General features: G+C 38.3%; 4 protein-coding genes across 4 annotated transcripts; all 4 read left to right on the top strand.

Annotated features, from left to right (window-relative positions):
* The first annotated feature begins 92 nt into the window (after positions 1-92).
* LOC106401971 (pentatricopeptide repeat-containing protein At1g13040, mitochondrial) lies at positions 93-2,551 on the top strand. Its single transcript, XM_013842600.3, has 2 exons — positions 93-1,943; positions 2,031-2,551. The coding sequence occupies exon 1, from the start codon at positions 228-230 to the stop codon at positions 1,779-1,781; it is 1,554 nt and encodes a 517-aa protein (XP_013698054.1). The 5' UTR covers positions 93-227; the 3' UTR covers positions 1,782-1,943; positions 2,031-2,551.
* Positions 2,070-3,933, top strand: BNAC05G09120D. The gene is made up of 2 exons (XM_048758009.1): positions 2,070-2,277; positions 2,676-3,933. Exons 1-2 carry the CDS (start codon positions 2,259-2,261, stop codon positions 3,578-3,580), a joined length of 924 nt encoding a protein of 307 aa, XP_048613966.1. The 5' UTR covers positions 2,070-2,258; the 3' UTR covers positions 3,581-3,933.
* Positions 3,934-4,659: 726 nt separating this feature from the next.
* On the top strand, positions 4,660-7,074 carry LOC106397050 (proteasome subunit beta type-5-B). Its single transcript, XM_013837592.3, has 8 exons — positions 4,660-4,815; positions 5,001-5,130; positions 5,208-5,337; positions 5,594-5,700; positions 6,096-6,230; positions 6,321-6,424; positions 6,515-6,615; positions 6,731-7,074. The coding sequence occupies exons 2-8, from the start codon at positions 5,011-5,013 to the stop codon at positions 6,856-6,858; spliced, it is 825 nt and encodes a 274-aa protein (XP_013693046.1). The 5' UTR covers positions 4,660-4,815; positions 5,001-5,010; the 3' UTR covers positions 6,859-7,074.
* Positions 7,075-7,843: 769 nt separating this feature from the next.
* On the top strand, positions 7,844-9,740 carry LOC106397292 (cytochrome P450 71B7). Its single transcript, XM_013837875.3, has 2 exons — positions 7,844-8,791; positions 8,985-9,740. Exons 1-2 carry the CDS (start codon positions 7,898-7,900, stop codon positions 9,594-9,596), a joined length of 1,506 nt encoding a protein of 501 aa, XP_013693329.1. The 5' UTR covers positions 7,844-7,897; the 3' UTR covers positions 9,597-9,740.
* Positions 9,741-16,561: the final 6,821 nt, after the last annotated feature.

Here is a 16,561-nt window from a genome sequence, read left to right as displayed (position 1 = left end):
TAGTTCACAAAGAGGGTTTAATAAAAAAATTAATAGGTCGCATAATGGGCCTTAAATAAAGCCCATTTAAACCCGGTTTGAGTAAAGCCCCATCAGGCTAAATGTTGGAGCCTACTTCGTCTTCACTTAAGCTCAGCACTCAGCCGTCGTCGTCCGATCTGATGTCGCCGCGTTGAAACTAACTAAGTGCAACCCTGATATGATCATATGCGTCGCCGGGCTCTGATATGCATCAGACGCTGGGCGCAGTACGCCTTGCATACCGCTCGCGCATCGCACACCTCGTGAAGTCAGGTATGATCGACAACGCGGTCCAGATGTTCGACGAAATGCGTCACTCAAGCTACCGCGTTTTCTCCGTCGACTACAACCGTTTCATCGGGGTTTTGGTCAAAGACTCGAGTTTCGAGCTCGCCGAGGCGATATACCGGGATATGACTCCAATGGGCTTCTCCCTCATCCCATTCACTTACTCGAGGTTTATCTCGGGTTTATGTAAAGTTAGAAACTTTGATCTCATCGACGCTCTTATGAGGGACATGGAAGCCCTAGGATACGTGCCGGATATCTGGGCGTTTAATATCTATCTGGATCTGTTGTGTCGAGAGAGAAAAGTTGGTTTTGCTGTTCAGACGTTCTGTTGTATGGTTCGGAGAGGTAGAGAACCAGATGTTGTATCTTATACTATACTTATTAATGGGTTATTTAGAGTTGGCAAGGTTACTGATGCTGTTGAGATTTGGAATGAGATGATTCGTAGAGGGATTAGGCCGGATAATAGAGCATGTGCGGCACTTGTTGTTGGGTTATGTCACGCTCGGAAAGTTGATTTGGCGTATGAGATGGTGGCGGATGAGATAAAGAGTGCGAGGGTTAAGCTTAGTACAGTGGTTTATAATGCGTTGATTAGTGGGTTTTGTAGAGCGGGTAGAATAGAAAAGGCGGAAGCTTTGAAGTCGTTTATGAGTAAGAGTGGGTGTGAGCCGGACGTTGTAACGTACAATGTGTTGTTGAATTTTTACTATGATAACAACATGTTGAGGAAAGCGGAAGGGGTGATGAGTGAGATGGTGAGGAGTGGGATACAGCCTGATGCTTATAGTTATAACCAGTTGCTTAAGCGGCATTGCAGGGTTAGTCATCCGGATAAATGCTATTCCTTCATGGCTAAGGAGATGGAGCCTAGAGGATTATGTGACGTTGTCTCCTACAGTACTCTGATTGAAACGTTCTGCAGGGCGTCAAACACTAGGAAGGCTTACAAGATCTTTGAGGAAATGAGAGAGAAGGGGGTGGTGATGAATGTGGTGACGTACACGAGTCTTATCAAGGCTTTTCTTAGGGAAGGTAACTCTAGTGTTGCGAAGAAGCTCCTCGACCAGATGACAGAGTTGGGTCTGTCACCAGATCGAATATTTTACACAACGATTCTGGAGCATTTGTGTAAATCCGGGAATCTCGACAAGGCTTATGGTGTTTTCAAGGACATGATTGAGCACGGAATCGCACCCGATGTGATTTCTTATAACGCCCTGATAAGTGCCCTCTGCAGGTCTTGTAGAGTAACTGAAGCAATGAAATTGTTTGAGGACATGCAGAGTAAAGAGTGTTGTCCTGATGAATTAACTTTCAAGTTCATTATTGGAGGACTCATACGGGAGAATAAATTATCCGCAGCCTACAAGATTTGGGATCAGATGATGGATAAAGGATTCACCCTTGATAGAGATGTGTCTGATACACTCATAAAGGCTAGCTGTTCAGTGAGTGCTGATGCTTAGGCATAATAAAGGTATAAGCCTTTAAAATTGTCAAACTTGCCTTCTCCTGTGCAAAAATGCCGTCGTAGTCAAAAGTGTGGCGGCATGGAGATGCTGATACAGAGCTATGTAAGCCTCTACTGATACCTGCTGCTGCTTGGAGAGAAACAAGAGACTTATCAGGTTTGAGCTAATTTCATTCCTTTTCTACACAAGTGAACCCGTGGATGATTTTGCATTGACTAACTAAATATTTTCCTTTTGTTTCAGCTGACTTGATATTAAAACTCCTGAAGAGGGGCATCATTTATGGTCAGACTATGGAACAAGTCAGCCAGCTCTCTAGCGTTGGAGATGAAACAATTTCTCCTAACTCAGTTTAAAGTTTAAACCCACTCCTCAGAAATATTACACTGAGGACCGATTAATTTTGGACTGAGGAGTTACCTTTTTTATGTATCGGCACATCAAGCTTTGTTGTTTCTTGGTTGGTGAAGCATGAAATTCTCCTTCAAAGGTACGCTTGTAGAACATTTTTGCATAATTGGACCCTGTAAGCTCTCACCTCTCTCTCTCCAAGAACCTTGAATATCTTGGTACTGTAAGAACAACAAAAAGTGAATCGGACCTAGTCTTTACATTTCTTTTCCAAATAGATGATGGTTACAGTTCTGTTTACTTTTTTTTTTGTTTGTTAGAAGTTAGAACGAAGAATATGTAAGAAGATTACTTGCTTCCTTGTATCAGTTTCCTTTAACACAAGAATCATACTTGAACTTCTCATCAAGCTATCATCTCTCATTAAAAAAAACACTCAAAGTTTCTACTTTCTTGCTATCACACAACTCTTTTCTCATTTTTATTGATGCTTCAATGTCTCACCACCACTATGAAACCAACCCGCATTTCGTTCAGTTTTCACAGGACCACCATCCCGGTGGTCCCTCGAGCTCATGGACCTCTCCGGACCACCACCAGGACCCGCAGACTCACCCCGTTGCTCCAACCGGGCCAAAAAAAAGACTAGAGGACGCCACCAGACCGAGCCACCTGAACCAATCCATGAACCACCTTCCTCAAGACCCTTGCCACTGAGGCCAGAAGAACCTCTACCACCACGCTCTGGCAGGCCATTGCTATTAAGCCCTGAAGATCAACAACGACCTCCACACCATGGTGGCTATAAACCTGAACCAAGTCCATGGTGGACAGCTCAAACACGACCAGCATCTCATCAACCAGGCTCGAAGAGGACCGAACCCATGAAACTTTCGGCTACAGTCTGCTGTGCAATTCTCCTGATCATCCTGATTCTTTCCGGTCTCATCCTCCTCCTCGTCCACCTCAGCAACCGTCCAAACTCACCATACTTCGACATCTCAGCAGCAACACTAAACACCGCGAATCTCGACATGGGCTACTCCCTAAACGGAGACCTCGCCGTTGTGGTAAACTTCACAAACCCGAGCAAGAAAAGCAACGTGGACTTCAGCTACGTGATGTTCGAGCTCTTTTTCTACAACACGCTCATAGCGACGGAGCACATCGAGCCGTTCATTGTCCCGAAGGGAATGTCGATGTTCACGAGCTTCCATCTCGTGAGCAGTCAGGTCCCTATTGAAATGACTCAGAGCCAGGAGTTGCAGCTGCAGCTCGGAAACGGTCCTGTGTTGCTGAACCTGAGAGGAACGTTTCACGCGCGCTCGGACCTCGGGTCGTTTATGAGATACTCTTATTGGTTGCACACCCGTTGCAGCATCTCGTTGAATAGCCCTCCTTCAGGGTACATGCGAGCAAGAAGATGCATTACCAGACGCTAGCTTTCTGATAAAGACCGAGTGGCGAGTATATTACTCTTTTTTTTTTTTTGTTTGATGCATTTGATAATTACATAGAACAAATAGATAGTTCTTTTTTTTTTTTGTAATGTTTTGTATGATTTCATATTTTTCTGCTAAATTTAGAAAAATAAATAAACTAAACCGCAAGGGAAAATGCATTTCATAGTGTATTTTGAATAATAGTATTGATCCAAAATTTTATTTAATTTCATAACTTTTCTATGAATAATAGTAGGCCTGAGCATTTTAACCTGGACCCGAAAACCCGAACCGAAACCGACCCAAAAATACCCGATCCGGAACCGGACCGAAAATTTACAAGTACCTTTTGGGTCTAAATTTTTTTTACCCGAAAGAACCGGAACCGAAAAAGAACCGACCCGAAAAGAACCGACCCGAATAGACCCGACCCGATAAAAACCGATTTGTACCCGACTTAAAAACATGTATATCTAAAACTATGATGTTTTTGTGTTCTATTTTATATATATTATTTTATGATTTAGTTGAAATATCTTTTGTTAACAACATTTGTTATTATTTTTTAACATTTTTAAAGTAATATAAAGCTTTAAAATGTAAAATTTAGAGTTTTAAAATGTTTTATTTTAATTATTAATAGTTTCATTTATGTTGTTTTGTAAAATTTTAGATATATATGACAAATATTCAACTAAAGTTGATGGAATTGGGTATATCATATCCTTTTCAGATCCTAAATACCCAAACCCGATCCGGACCCGATATGGACCCGAAAAATTACGGGTATTTTATGGGTATTTTAATTATAGACCCGAACCGACCCGAACCCGAGAAGAACCGACCCAAACCCGAACCAAAAATTTCTAAGTACCTATTAGGTCTAAATATTTAGGACCCGAAAAGACCCTGACCCGAAAGGAACCGGCCCGAACTCGACCCGAAGACCCGAAGGCCCATGCCTAAATAATAGGTTAGGTGGAGTAAATCAATCAACTCATGAATTTATTTGTTTTTAATTAATCAACCACACTAGCTAAATTAGAAATTCAGAAAAAGTGATCAACCCAATAATTAATTTAACTGGCCATAAACTGAGGGCCCAGTATGGCCCCATATATGCTTTTCCCTGAGGTTTGCCCGGAGCTCAAGAAACGATCTAATTCCTTATTATTCTCGTCATCGTTGCTCACTTTTAGAGCTACTTCTTCTCTCTCTCTCTTTTCTACGGCAAGGTACGTCTCCGATCCTTAATCGAGCTCTAGTATCGTTAATAACGATGAAGGTTTAGGGGTTTTACAAGCCCAAATGTATATCGTGATAGATCTGATAATGAGTTTTTGAGAGAAAAGCTCTTTGAATTTGGCAGCTAGTTGTTATATTGTTGCTTCAATTGAGGGGCTTTTCAATGATTTCGCAGGGTTTAAAAGATGAAGCTTGATACAAGTGGGTTCGAGACCTCAATGCCTACGATTGGTTTTGGCTCGAGCAACGATATGCTTGATGGGTTCTCTACTGTGCCCTCCTTTGATCTCCCCCGCACCACAGATGTGAGTTTTCTTTCTTTCTTTCTTTGATGAAATTTTCTTTGGATTGTAGCAATGTGGGTGATCTCTTTGTTTTTCAGTTTGATGGCTTCCAGAAAGAAGCAGTGCAGATGGTGAAGCCAGCGAGAGGAACAACCACACTCGCTTTTATCTTCAAAGAAGGTGTCATGGTCGCTGCTGATTCTCGTGCTAGCATGGGTGGATATATCTGTATGTGTTCTCTTTCTGAGGTTCACTACCTTTTGTTCTTTTTGTAATTTATAGTTTTGCTGTGAAATCTCCGGAGAATTCCTAAAGAAATAGGCATCCTTTCCATATAGTTTGACTGTGGCAGAAACATAATAGGATGGAGATTAGTTGACTGTTGGTTTAGTTTTGTGCTCGTCAATGATTATGAACCAGTAGAGGAAAGGAAGCGTTTGTCTGATGTCTGCTGAGGTTTTGATATCGTTTTTCCTCAATGCAGCATCACAATCTGTGAAGAAGATTATTGAAATCAATCCGTATATGCTTGGTACAATGGCTGGAGGAGCTGCTGACTGCCAATTCTGGCACAGAAATCTTGGAATTAAGGTATGTAACTCTGATTTTTCTTTTTTTTTTCTGCTGTCTGAACTGATGCTTAGATCTGTGACTTAGCTTCATTTCTGTGGCTATCGTGAATCATGTTGCGTTGTTCAAAAGCAAGATTCATCTGCCTTGTCAAAGGCTTTGATTATTATGTTCTGTAAATCAAACATTTATCTAGCAATGGACTTCAGTTACTGAATAACAAAATAACTTAAATGGATGAGCTGTAAAAGTTTGCCAATGTTAAATCGGAGGGACAAGAATTCGTGGATGCAAAGTGATCTTTTTCGTTTGAGTGATGCTAATATCGTTGTCTATGTTGATTTTCTTCATCTTAATACTAAATTTTCATTTGTTTGCTAATCTCTTGAGTTCTTTTTTTTTTTGGTCTATCCAAGTGCCGTCTACATGAGCTGGCAAACAAGAGGAGAATCTCCGTTTCAGGAGCTTCAAAACTTCTCGCTAACATGCTCTATTCATACCGTGGAATGGGTCTTTCTGTCGGCACGATGATTGCTGGATGGGACGAAACTGTCAGTGAAACTAACTTAATATCTTCAGTACTCTTCTTTTTCTCTCACCCAAATGAACACATTAAGATTCTAACTTCTCAGTGGAAATAGGGTCCTGGACTATACTATGTCGACAACGAAGGAGGAAGGCTCAAGGGAGACAGGTTTTCAGTCGGTTCTGGTTCACCATACGCTTACGGTGTACTAGACAGCGGGTAAATCATTGCCCACAAAACATGTTCATCTCTTTTTGTCCCAATCCTAAGAGCTAAAACACCATAACCTAATATTGCTTGTATGATTAGGTACAAATTCGATATGTCAGTTGAAGAAGCTTCCGAGTTAGCAAGGAGATCAATCTACCATGCGACATTCCGTGATGGAGCCAGTGGTGGAGTTGCTAGCGGTTAGTAGTCCCAAATGCATTTATAGTCCCCAGATGTGTTTACCAAACTTTCAAGATACTGTTAATTTTTGGCTCATATAATAATAATAATACTTGTCTCTTGTTATATGAGCAGTGTACCACGTGGGTCCTAATGGATGGAAGAAACTGTCAGGAGATGATGTTGGGGAGCTACACTATCACTACTACCCAGTGCCACCAGCCATTGCGGAACAAGTCATGGAGGAAGCAGCCGCTGAGTGAAGGAGATCCGTTTTACTTCCAAATCATTTCACTCTCTTTTATGTGCGTTTTGCTTTAGTTAAATACTGAGTTTCTCTAGCTTAAGCTTCGGTATTCACTATATAAGATTCTCCTTTTTTTTTTTTCTTCTGCAAATACATTTTCTCTTAACTTTGTTCAAGCAGCTCTTTTTAACTCTTCACCCTGTGTTTTAAAGTATGAAATAATCTGTCATTATTTTGCATGTAGTTAAAATTTTATAACAATAACAAGACAAAGCTGGAGTCATTAATTACATTTTTGCTGATATAGTAGTTGGAGTTGAAAACCAATTTATTTTCTGTCCACTACTACAATATAACAAAAACATTACATCATTTACCTACCAAAAAAAAAAAAACATTACATCATTTTTAAAAAAAATCATTGACCCCTAGCCTTGGGTCATTTGTTATCAAGATTGGGTTTGCATTTTCTGGTGACAATATTCAAGATTTACACGGATCCATATAACCTCTGCAACACGTAAGAGTTTTGGTTTCTATATTTAATCGTTTACAAATAATGAACTTGCTCTTAACCTTCGTTCAAGTTCTACGCCACTGAAATTCTGATTGTGTAATTGATTTGTGCAGCATCTTTCACTAGCTAAGTGCCTTTGTGGGGCAGATATGTAATCTTGTTTTCTTTCCAGTTAAAGCAATCAACGTAAATAGTTAAATCTGAGCATTGGTTGACACATTCTCCATAAATAAATAAAGGAAGAGCTAAAATCATGATTAAAAAAGTGATGAAAAGAAATGATATTAAAATCAAATCGTACATCCATATCGGTGATAAGATTTGATGATTGTTGTAGACAAATAGTAGTATATTATGCATCCAGCCATCCACCACTCCTACCCCATAAAAGCGATTTTGAATCAATCGATGCAAACACATTGTTGTCTGATTCAGAGAAAACGACACATCAACTCACATTAACTCACTAACTTGATTGTCTAATATAATTCGAATTTGTAAAGTTATATTCCTCTCACTGGAAAATACAGAGAAAAGAATGTCAACTTTCATCTGTTTCATCTTCCTCTTACCCATTTTCTTGATCTTCTTGAAAAAACTCCAACCTTCTAGATGGAACCTTCCTCCAGGACCAAAGAAGCTTCCCATCATCGGGAACTTACACAACCTCCAAGGAATGCTTCATCTCTGTCTTCGAGATCTTTCCCAAACGTACGGACCAGTGATGCTTCTCCGGTTCGGGTTCGTGCGTATGGTCGTGATCACGTCCAAAGAAGCAGCCGAGGAAGTCCTCAAGACGCTAGATCTCGAGTGTTGCAGCCGACCAGAAACGGTTTCTAGCAGAACGGTCTCTTACAACTTCAAAGACATAGGCTTTGCTCCGTACGGTGAAGAATGGAAGGCCCTGCGAAAGCTCTCGGTGGTGGAGATCTTCAGCACGAAGAAGATTCAGTCGTTCAGGTACATAAGAGAAGAAGAAAACGATCTGTTGGTTAAAAAGCTCTCTGAATCTGCTTCAACACGTTCCACTGTGAATCTGAAGAAGACTCTGTTCACATTAGTAGCGAGTATCGTCTGTAGACTTGCCTTCGGGCAAGATCTCCATAAGTGTGAGTTCATCGACGAGCATAGCATCGCAGAGCTTGTTCAAAAGTCTGAGATGGTTCTTGCGAGCTCTGCTTTCTCCGATTTCTTCCCTGGAGGAACCGGTTGGCTTTTGGATAAGATCATGGGACAGAACAAGAAGCTGAACAGTGTTTTCTCGGAGCTTGACGCTTTCTTCCAAAACATTCTCGATGATCATCTAAGGCCTGGGAGAAGAGTGCTTGACAGTCCAGATGTAGTTGATGTGATGATTGATATGATGAAGAAGCAAGAGAAAGATGGTGACTCTTTCAAGCTCACAACGGATCATCTCAAAGGAATCATCTCAGTAATCTTCTAAACTCTATTTGTAGACTTAAGGTCTAAATGGTAACATCGGATTCTAATAGTAGCAAAAACATGTATATGTAAAAAAAATTTGTTACTATTTACTGAGGTGGGGTGCAGTTATAACGGTTACGAAGCCTTAAGTCTTTTTTTATTTATACATTGGTTAAGTTGTTTTATCTGTGTTATGTCAGGACATTTTTCTTGCGGGAGTGAACACAAGTGCGATGACTTTGATATGGGGAATGACCGAGCTGATCAGGAACCCTAGAGTGATGAAGAAGGTGCAAGAAGAGATACGGACAACGCTTGGAGACAAGAAGGAGAAAGTTACAGAAGAAGATGTCAACAAGCTTCACTACTTCAAGCTCATGGTGAAGGAGTTATTCAGGTTACATCCAGCAGCTCCGCTTTTGCTGCCAAGAGAGACGTTGTCTAACATCAAGATCCAAGGCTACGACATCCCGGCGAAAACACAGATCATGGTCAACGTTTACTCGATCGCACGTGACCCAAAACTATGGACGAACCCGGATGAGTTCAATCCTGACAGGTTTCTAGACATGTCTGTAGATTACAGGGGACTGAACTTCGAGCTTTTGCCGTTTGGTTCTGGCCGGAGAATCTGTCCTGGGATGACAATGGGGGTCGCTACTGTGGAACTGGGTTTGTTAAACTTGCTCTACTTCTTTGATTGGGCGTTGCCTGAAGGTAAGACGGTGAAGGACATTGACTTGGAAGAAGCAGGGGCTATTGTTATCGGCAAGAAAGTCAGCCTTGAGCTTGTTCCACTTCATCCTAACTGAAATGCTGGTGACACATTTAGTCAATAAGATAATTTGATATTGCATTTTGTGTGTATTATTCTAAGACCAACCACTACCTTGGTTACTAGAATCCCTTGAGATTATAATTTTCAAAGCAAAAATGGATTTTGTATTTTGCTATTATCCAAGTCTTTCACATACAAATCTAAATGGTGACATAACTTTGGGAGTATATGGATTTTGAGGAATTGCGTTGGCTGGATGTCACCATTTGGACTGCCTAAATCTATTGGCTGAGTTGTGGAATGGTGGATTATAAGTTGACGGTTCTGATATTTTTCTTGTGTTTTGATATTTAGTTGTAATCGTCAATGTTATTTATATTATAGTATTCTAATACAATTTTGAAAAAATATTATGACACGTACATTTTATCAGGTTTGACATGGGGTGATGAAATGACATTAGTTCAAACCACTAATCTATAGCTTTTTGTTAATTTCTGGAAGCTATTTAGCATAAATAATTTGACTAGTCTGCTAAGTAATACCAACTAATCTCTTATATATTAAAAGAAAAGTGTCCTAATAAATACATTCACACTATAATAGACACGTGACAACCTCATAATGATTTGATAATAAGTATGCTAACGCGTTCACACTATATTTATAAATGTGTTTACACTATGTATTTTGTGCTTTTTTAATATAAAACTCACATACATGATTTCAATAAAACTCTGGATTTTTCGGTTCGAATAAAAATAGATAACGAATCAAAAGCCAAACTATATATTATTTTTATTGTTTACGGATAAAGTTATAACGCCCCGACCGCTCATGGCTAATGGGCCACCCACGCCCGCTCTCTCGGCCCGTGGGCTCCATCCCATCCGACGGTCGGTCCGTTAATTTCTGAAGGCTCGAAATCATTGTTTACTGACTCTGCAATCACCACCCGACCTTTTCCCATGCTTTGGCCTCACTCGCACGCTATCGCGAATCACTTCCCGATAGGTCACCCATCCTTCCACTACTCCAGCTCAAGCACGCTTAACTCTGGAGTTCTTTCAGGATGTGCTCCGGAAAAGGTAAGTCAACTTTGGTGACATAGGTAGCCAAATCAATTCTCTTAAGTCTTTCCATATATCACAACTCGGGATGTTACAATTCACCCCCTCTCAAAGAACGCAACGTCCTCGTTGCGCTCCACGACAGGTCTCAAGACGCCTCTCAGGTCAGAACTGAGATGGCTAACCAGCTTGGATATCACTTATAACGCCCCGACCGCCCACGGCTAATGGGCCACCCACGCCCGCTCTCTCGGCCCGTGGGCCCCATCCCATCCGACGGTCGGTCCGTTAATTTCTGAAGGCTCGAAATCATTGTTTACTGACTCTGCAATCACCACCCGACCTTTTCCCATGCTTTGGCCTCACTCGCACGCTATCGCGAATCACTTCCCGATAGGTCACCCATCCTTCCACTACTCCAGCTCAAGCACGCTTAACTCTGGAGTTCTTTCAGGATGTGCTCCGGAAAAGGTAAGTCAACTTTGGTGACATAGGTAGCCAAATCAATTCTCTTAAGTCTTTCCATATATCACAACTCGGGATGTTACAATTCACCCCCTCTCAAAGAACGCAACGTCCTCGTTGCGCTCCACGACAGGTCTCAAGACGCCTCACAGGTCAGAACTGAGATGGCTAACCAGCTCTGATACCACTTATAACGCCCCGACCGCCCACGGCTAATGGGCCACCCACGCCCGCTCTCTCGGCCCGTGGGCCCCATCCCATCCGACGGTCGGTCCGTTAATTTCTGAAGGCTCAAAATCATTGTTTACTGACCCTGCAATCACCACCCGACCTTTTTCCATGCTTTGGCCTCACTCGCACGCTATCGCGAATCACTTCCCGATAGGTCACCCATCCTTCCACTACTCCAGCTCAAACACACTTAACTCTGGAGTTCTTTCAGGATGTGCTCCGGAAAAGGTAAGTCAACTTTGGTGACATAGGTAGCCAAATCAATTCTCTTAAGTCTTTCCATATATCACAACTCGGGATGTTACAAAAGTTGAGCAAAAAATTCATAAATTTTGATTCGATTCGTTATCCGTTTTGATTTGAACAAAAAAATCTGGATATCTGTAACTCTACGAAACAAATCAAATACTAAAATACAATATCCAAAAAAGATGCAAATCACAAATACCAATATTTTTAGGAACATATATCTAATTCGATCTGTTATATGAATATATATACATATATGTAAAGAATTATATATATACGTTATATATATATATTATACTTTATATCCAATTTACAATATTTTTATGAATTAAATTTATTATAATAGGAGCTAGAATTTAAAAAGTTAAATAATGTTTTATTTTATTTACGGATCAAATCGGATATTCTTAAGAATTATATAACATTTCGGATATCCGAGTCACCGAATATCTAGGTGGCTAAAGATCGAATCGACACAAATGCTTCCAAATATCCAAATATTCGATATGTGTCTACCCCTATTTACGGATACAATTTTATTTTCTTTAAATGAAAAAAATGACTAATGTCAAAGCCTTTTTTATTTTAAATTAATTTTAATTTTATCTTTCATGTATTATTTTGAACAAAAATGTCATTTAATATTAATTAACAAAACTATTTTTATATACTTTTTACATATGCATACATGTGCACCTTGATGTGAGCACCTTGTAACTAAGTATTCACCAGAACTGAAGTATCAGATTTTTTTGAAAGTTGAAATATTTTTTCTTAATGCTTCTTTCACTACCGACCAAATTGTACTGAAATGATTTGTCTTAATAATTTTCTTTTCTTTTTCTTAAACTATTATATGTTTAGAAACTATAATATGAAACTATTGGTTCCACGTGACGACAATCTAAAATTCATAATATGAAATAAACAAATAATATTAATTTTTGGTTTTTACCGAAAAGAACCAAAAAATCAAACATTTTAATCAAATAAACTAAAATGAATATTAATTTAAAATAATAGTTATATTTTAGAAGATTAAAAAAAAAAAAAAAAACTTAAAACCGAACCAATAACCACATTAAACAGATTTAATGTCTTTTTTATTAAAAATAACGAAACTAATATTCATATCCCGCGAAAGGCGCGGATTATTACCTAGTTTCTAGTTATTCTATTAACCATTTAAACAAAAATTCTACCATCGTTTACATGCATATTAATTTTAGCAGATACTAGATTTTTTAACCACGCTACGCGCGGATAAGATATTATATGTATTTCTCAATTCTAAAAAATTATGTATAATATTGTATTATATTATTTAAATAATATAAAATAAGACTACATACCATAAATATCTTTTTAAAATTTTCTTTGTGGATATCATTATGTTGTTTGATTGTTGTACTTGATTCACATATTTGCATAGATATTTGTGATAGATGAATAACTATATTTTTATAATCAGTAAATAATATATATTTATTATATAATATAAGAAAAATGAAATTACTTACTAAATGGATGTGCAGATGTGTTATCTAATTCAGCTTTATAAAGTACTACTCATAGTTCATATATCATTTATGTCCATCCTATTTTTTTGTCCATCATTTCTTAAACATCTTGAAATAACTGATTCTAATTAATAAACTTTTGGCTGGCAAAAAAAAGAGTCAAATTTGTCTAATTATCGCTTAAATATTTTATTAATATTGTCTAAGAAGCTTTCACGTGATATCATAGTTTAATTTTTATTAGTTTTTTTGTTAATTTTTAAAGTTTTTTGTATTTAAGATTTTTTTCCTTATTAAGCTTCTATTTCTTTTACAGAATATATATATATAGATATATATGTCATAAAAATTACCATCAAATCAGTTTTACTTATTTATTATTTTGTTTTTAATGAAAATACATTTTTTAATAATTTAATTTAAAATAAAATTATATATTAATTTGCTGTATTCTAACAATTTGATTGATTTAGTTAATTTGCTTTGGTGGATAACTTAAAAAGATTTCATATGAATCGGGAAAAGCAAGCTTATATTGTTATATTATATTTATTTGTGTATATATAATATATATATATAATGCTAGTATAATAAAGAAAGAACATTTTTTTTTGTAACTTCAAAAAGATACATTATTACAATTTGAAATTAACTAATAACACAAAAACAGTTTTAAAATCACTACTGCAGCCCCAGCAACCATCGGCATAGCCTATCTGTAACCACCACAAAGACAAGCAACAACGTCAGTTACCAAAAAAAAAAACAAACCAACTTGGCATAGGAATGAAAGAGAACAAAGCATAGAAGAATCATTCTCAAATTCTTCCGCATAACCACAATTAGTTAGATCAATCTCCAAACAGTTTAGGATTAATTGTGGTCACCAACATGACATATTGAATTTTATCCCCTGATTTCAAGAGGCTCCTAAAGGTTGATGCAGTCTCATACCACAAAATAAGTACACAGTTACGTCCATGTCGTGGAAACAATAAGTAGACCGTTTCAACAAATCATAAAAACAAATCCCAGCAATGAACTGATCAACTATCAAGTAGTAGGTTGGAGTCATGTTCCAGGCAAAAACTAACTTAAAAACACAATATAAATCTAAACCAAGATGCTAGACTACTTGAGATCATAAATAGAAAGGACAACCTGAATCCGTGCTCTCGACTTTGTCTGCATGTTCTTGATAGTCTCCCCGGCTAATGATCACACCAACCTGCCGAAGATGGATTAGGTATCACTTAAAAATGGCCAGGCAGAACAATTACCAATGAATACCATCATTTGGAACTTTGATCTATATTTATTCTAGGGCCCCTCTTACAAAAAGGGCAGGTATACCTTGTCCTTCAGACTAAGATTGTAGCAGGAAAAAAAAATGTTACGTCGGACAGTAAAAACAAAAGTTGTCAATTAAATAGAAACAAAGATAATTTATAACCTGAGCTATAACTTCATTGATAAGCTTCTTTGCTTTCTCAATAGAAGCAAGATTCCCAATTATCTCCACCGGTCTTAGTGCCGAATTTAGATCAGCCTCTGCATCCCTCCAAATTTAGATTTTGAGACAAGAACTGAGCTGAAGATTCCTTACTATCTCCCCACCTTTACCAATAACCGTGCCAACCTGTGAAGTATGTGGAGAAAATAAATAAGTGGATATATAACCCTGTAAGATTCATTCACACATGATTCAAAAGAGAAAACTATACTGAACAACCTTTAAACTCGGGACTTCTATCTTGCGAGTTGTGAAATGGGTATCACCAACCTCCTTATGAGAACTGCCCCCACTAACGTCTTTACTTCTGTCGCCACCCTCTTCAAGAGAACGACCGCCGTCGGCTTCCTTAGATTACATAACAAACAGATGGAGACACGAGCCAAGACGTTGATGATGAGGCTGGGAATGCTGCGGCGTCTCCTTGAAACATCTCATTAAACAGATCTTGTACCTGTTCAAAACTGTCCCCTGAATTATTCTTATGCCAAAATCAACATCTCAAATATCAAACAATCAGTCATGTCTAATAATCAACCAAAGGGAAAAACTAATGCAGAGTCTTACACTATGCAGAGATTCAACGTGGCCGCCATCTCGTTCAAGAAATCTCCCATTCCATGTAAACCAAAAATGATTCATCACCACATAGTTCATAAAGAAGACATGTCAAGAAACATTGCACTATCTTTTAGCAAAAAGAAAAAAAAAGAAGAATTTACGTTTTGGTCAGCTTTATCATCATCACTATTATAAGCTCCAACATCATACACGAACCTCTTGTTGGAGTCAGACGAAACTATGTTCCCACAACAAATAGAAAAAGAAAACCTTAATCAGACACATAAACAATACTTTTATAATAAAAAAAAATACACATATCAAGGAAATAACAGAAGATCCTCTGTATCCAATGATAAACTCCCATTTGTTTCCGTGATAAAATAATTTAGAAGACAAAGATGAAGAAAAAGAGAGTATAAACCTCTTGGATAACCTGGAAATTTCTTTTTTACTTCATCTACACATTTTCTTCTACAAATTTAGACATAAGAGACATATGAGGCAGAGCTAGACAATCGATTAAGATGGGGGAGATGTAGAGTTAGCAGTAGATTCACGATTCACTGCTCCATGGAAACCAAAAGGGCTATTTATGTTTCTCAGAGGAGACTGAATCGATTGAGAGATGAAGATAACAAAAAAACAGGCTTGACATCGAAGAGGATGATAATGTTTGATCGGTACGGCGGAAGAGACACCGAATTGGCCGGTACGTTTGATCGGCTCAGCGGAGGAGGCTCCACAGTTCCGTTTGATTGCTTCGAGATAAAACCGCCGGAAACAGTGGAATTGCGGTTGGAATTCATCGCAAATTTCGATTGTGATAGTGTAGACTATCTTGAGAAAGATAGAGATATAAAGAAAATCAGAGGGAGAGATGCGAAAAGAACCCATAATTGATGGATTCATTGCACATAGATGGAGTGGAGTTGATTGATCGACTTTCCGTTGAGAAGATGAATCGTCCAAGAACGAAGAGAAGAAACAGAGAAGGCATCGTGGGAGAGAAAGCTTGTTACGGTTTGCAGAGGATGGGCTAACTGGGCCTGAAAACTAAACAAAAAAAATTAAAAAATCGAAGCCCAAAATACCCAATCCCATCGGTGACATGGCGAAAACCAGCGATCTTATTAGTCGATTTTTTAGTCCGACGTGGAGGGCCTCCCTGATGAAGATATTCTCCTTTTAGTTATTGTATGATTACTTGCATACCACACCATACCACCAGTGTGGACATTGTTTGTTTTCAGAGCTTATATAAACTTTTACTAAAGATTAATCATGATTAGCAGATGATATTATAAAAAATATCGACATCTACGATAGACTTATTTTTTATTTTATTAATTACAAGTCTCCCATAAAAAAATAAAGGGAAAATTGGAAA

The sequence above is a fragment of the Brassica napus genome, chromosome C5 (genome assembly GCF_020379485.1).
Source record: "Brassica napus cultivar Da-Ae chromosome C5, Da-Ae, whole genome shotgun sequence".
NCBI classification, from domain to species: domain Eukaryota; kingdom Viridiplantae; phylum Streptophyta; class Magnoliopsida; order Brassicales; family Brassicaceae; genus Brassica; species Brassica napus.
The sequence above is the reverse complement of the archived record's forward strand: the minus strand, read 5'-3'. Positions and strand labels throughout refer to the sequence as shown.

Bases quoted from the DNA above. Each gene is read 5' to 3' on its own strand.
- LOC106397050 (XM_013837592.3), top strand. From the start codon at position 5,011: ATGAAGCTTGATACAAGTGGGTTCGAGACCTCAATGCCTACGATTGGT. The intron at 5,131-5,207 runs GTGAGTTTTCTT...TTTGTTTTTCAG, and splicing joins ATCTCCCCCGCACCACAGAT to TTTGATGGCTTCCAGAAAGA. The intron at 6,616-6,730 runs GTTAGTAGTCCC...TTATATGAGCAG, and splicing joins CAGTGGTGGAGTTGCTAGCG to TGTACCACGTGGGTCCTAAT.
- LOC106401971 (XM_013842600.3), top strand. From the start codon at position 228: ATGCATCAGACGCTGGGCGCAGTACGCCTTGCATACCGCTCGCGCATC.
- LOC106397292 (XM_013837875.3), top strand. From the start codon at position 7,898: ATGTCAACTTTCATCTGTTTCATCTTCCTCTTACCCATTTTCTTGATC. The intron at 8,792-8,984 runs GTAATCTTCTAA...GTGTTATGTCAG, and splicing joins ATCTCAAAGGAATCATCTCA to GACATTTTTCTTGCGGGAGT.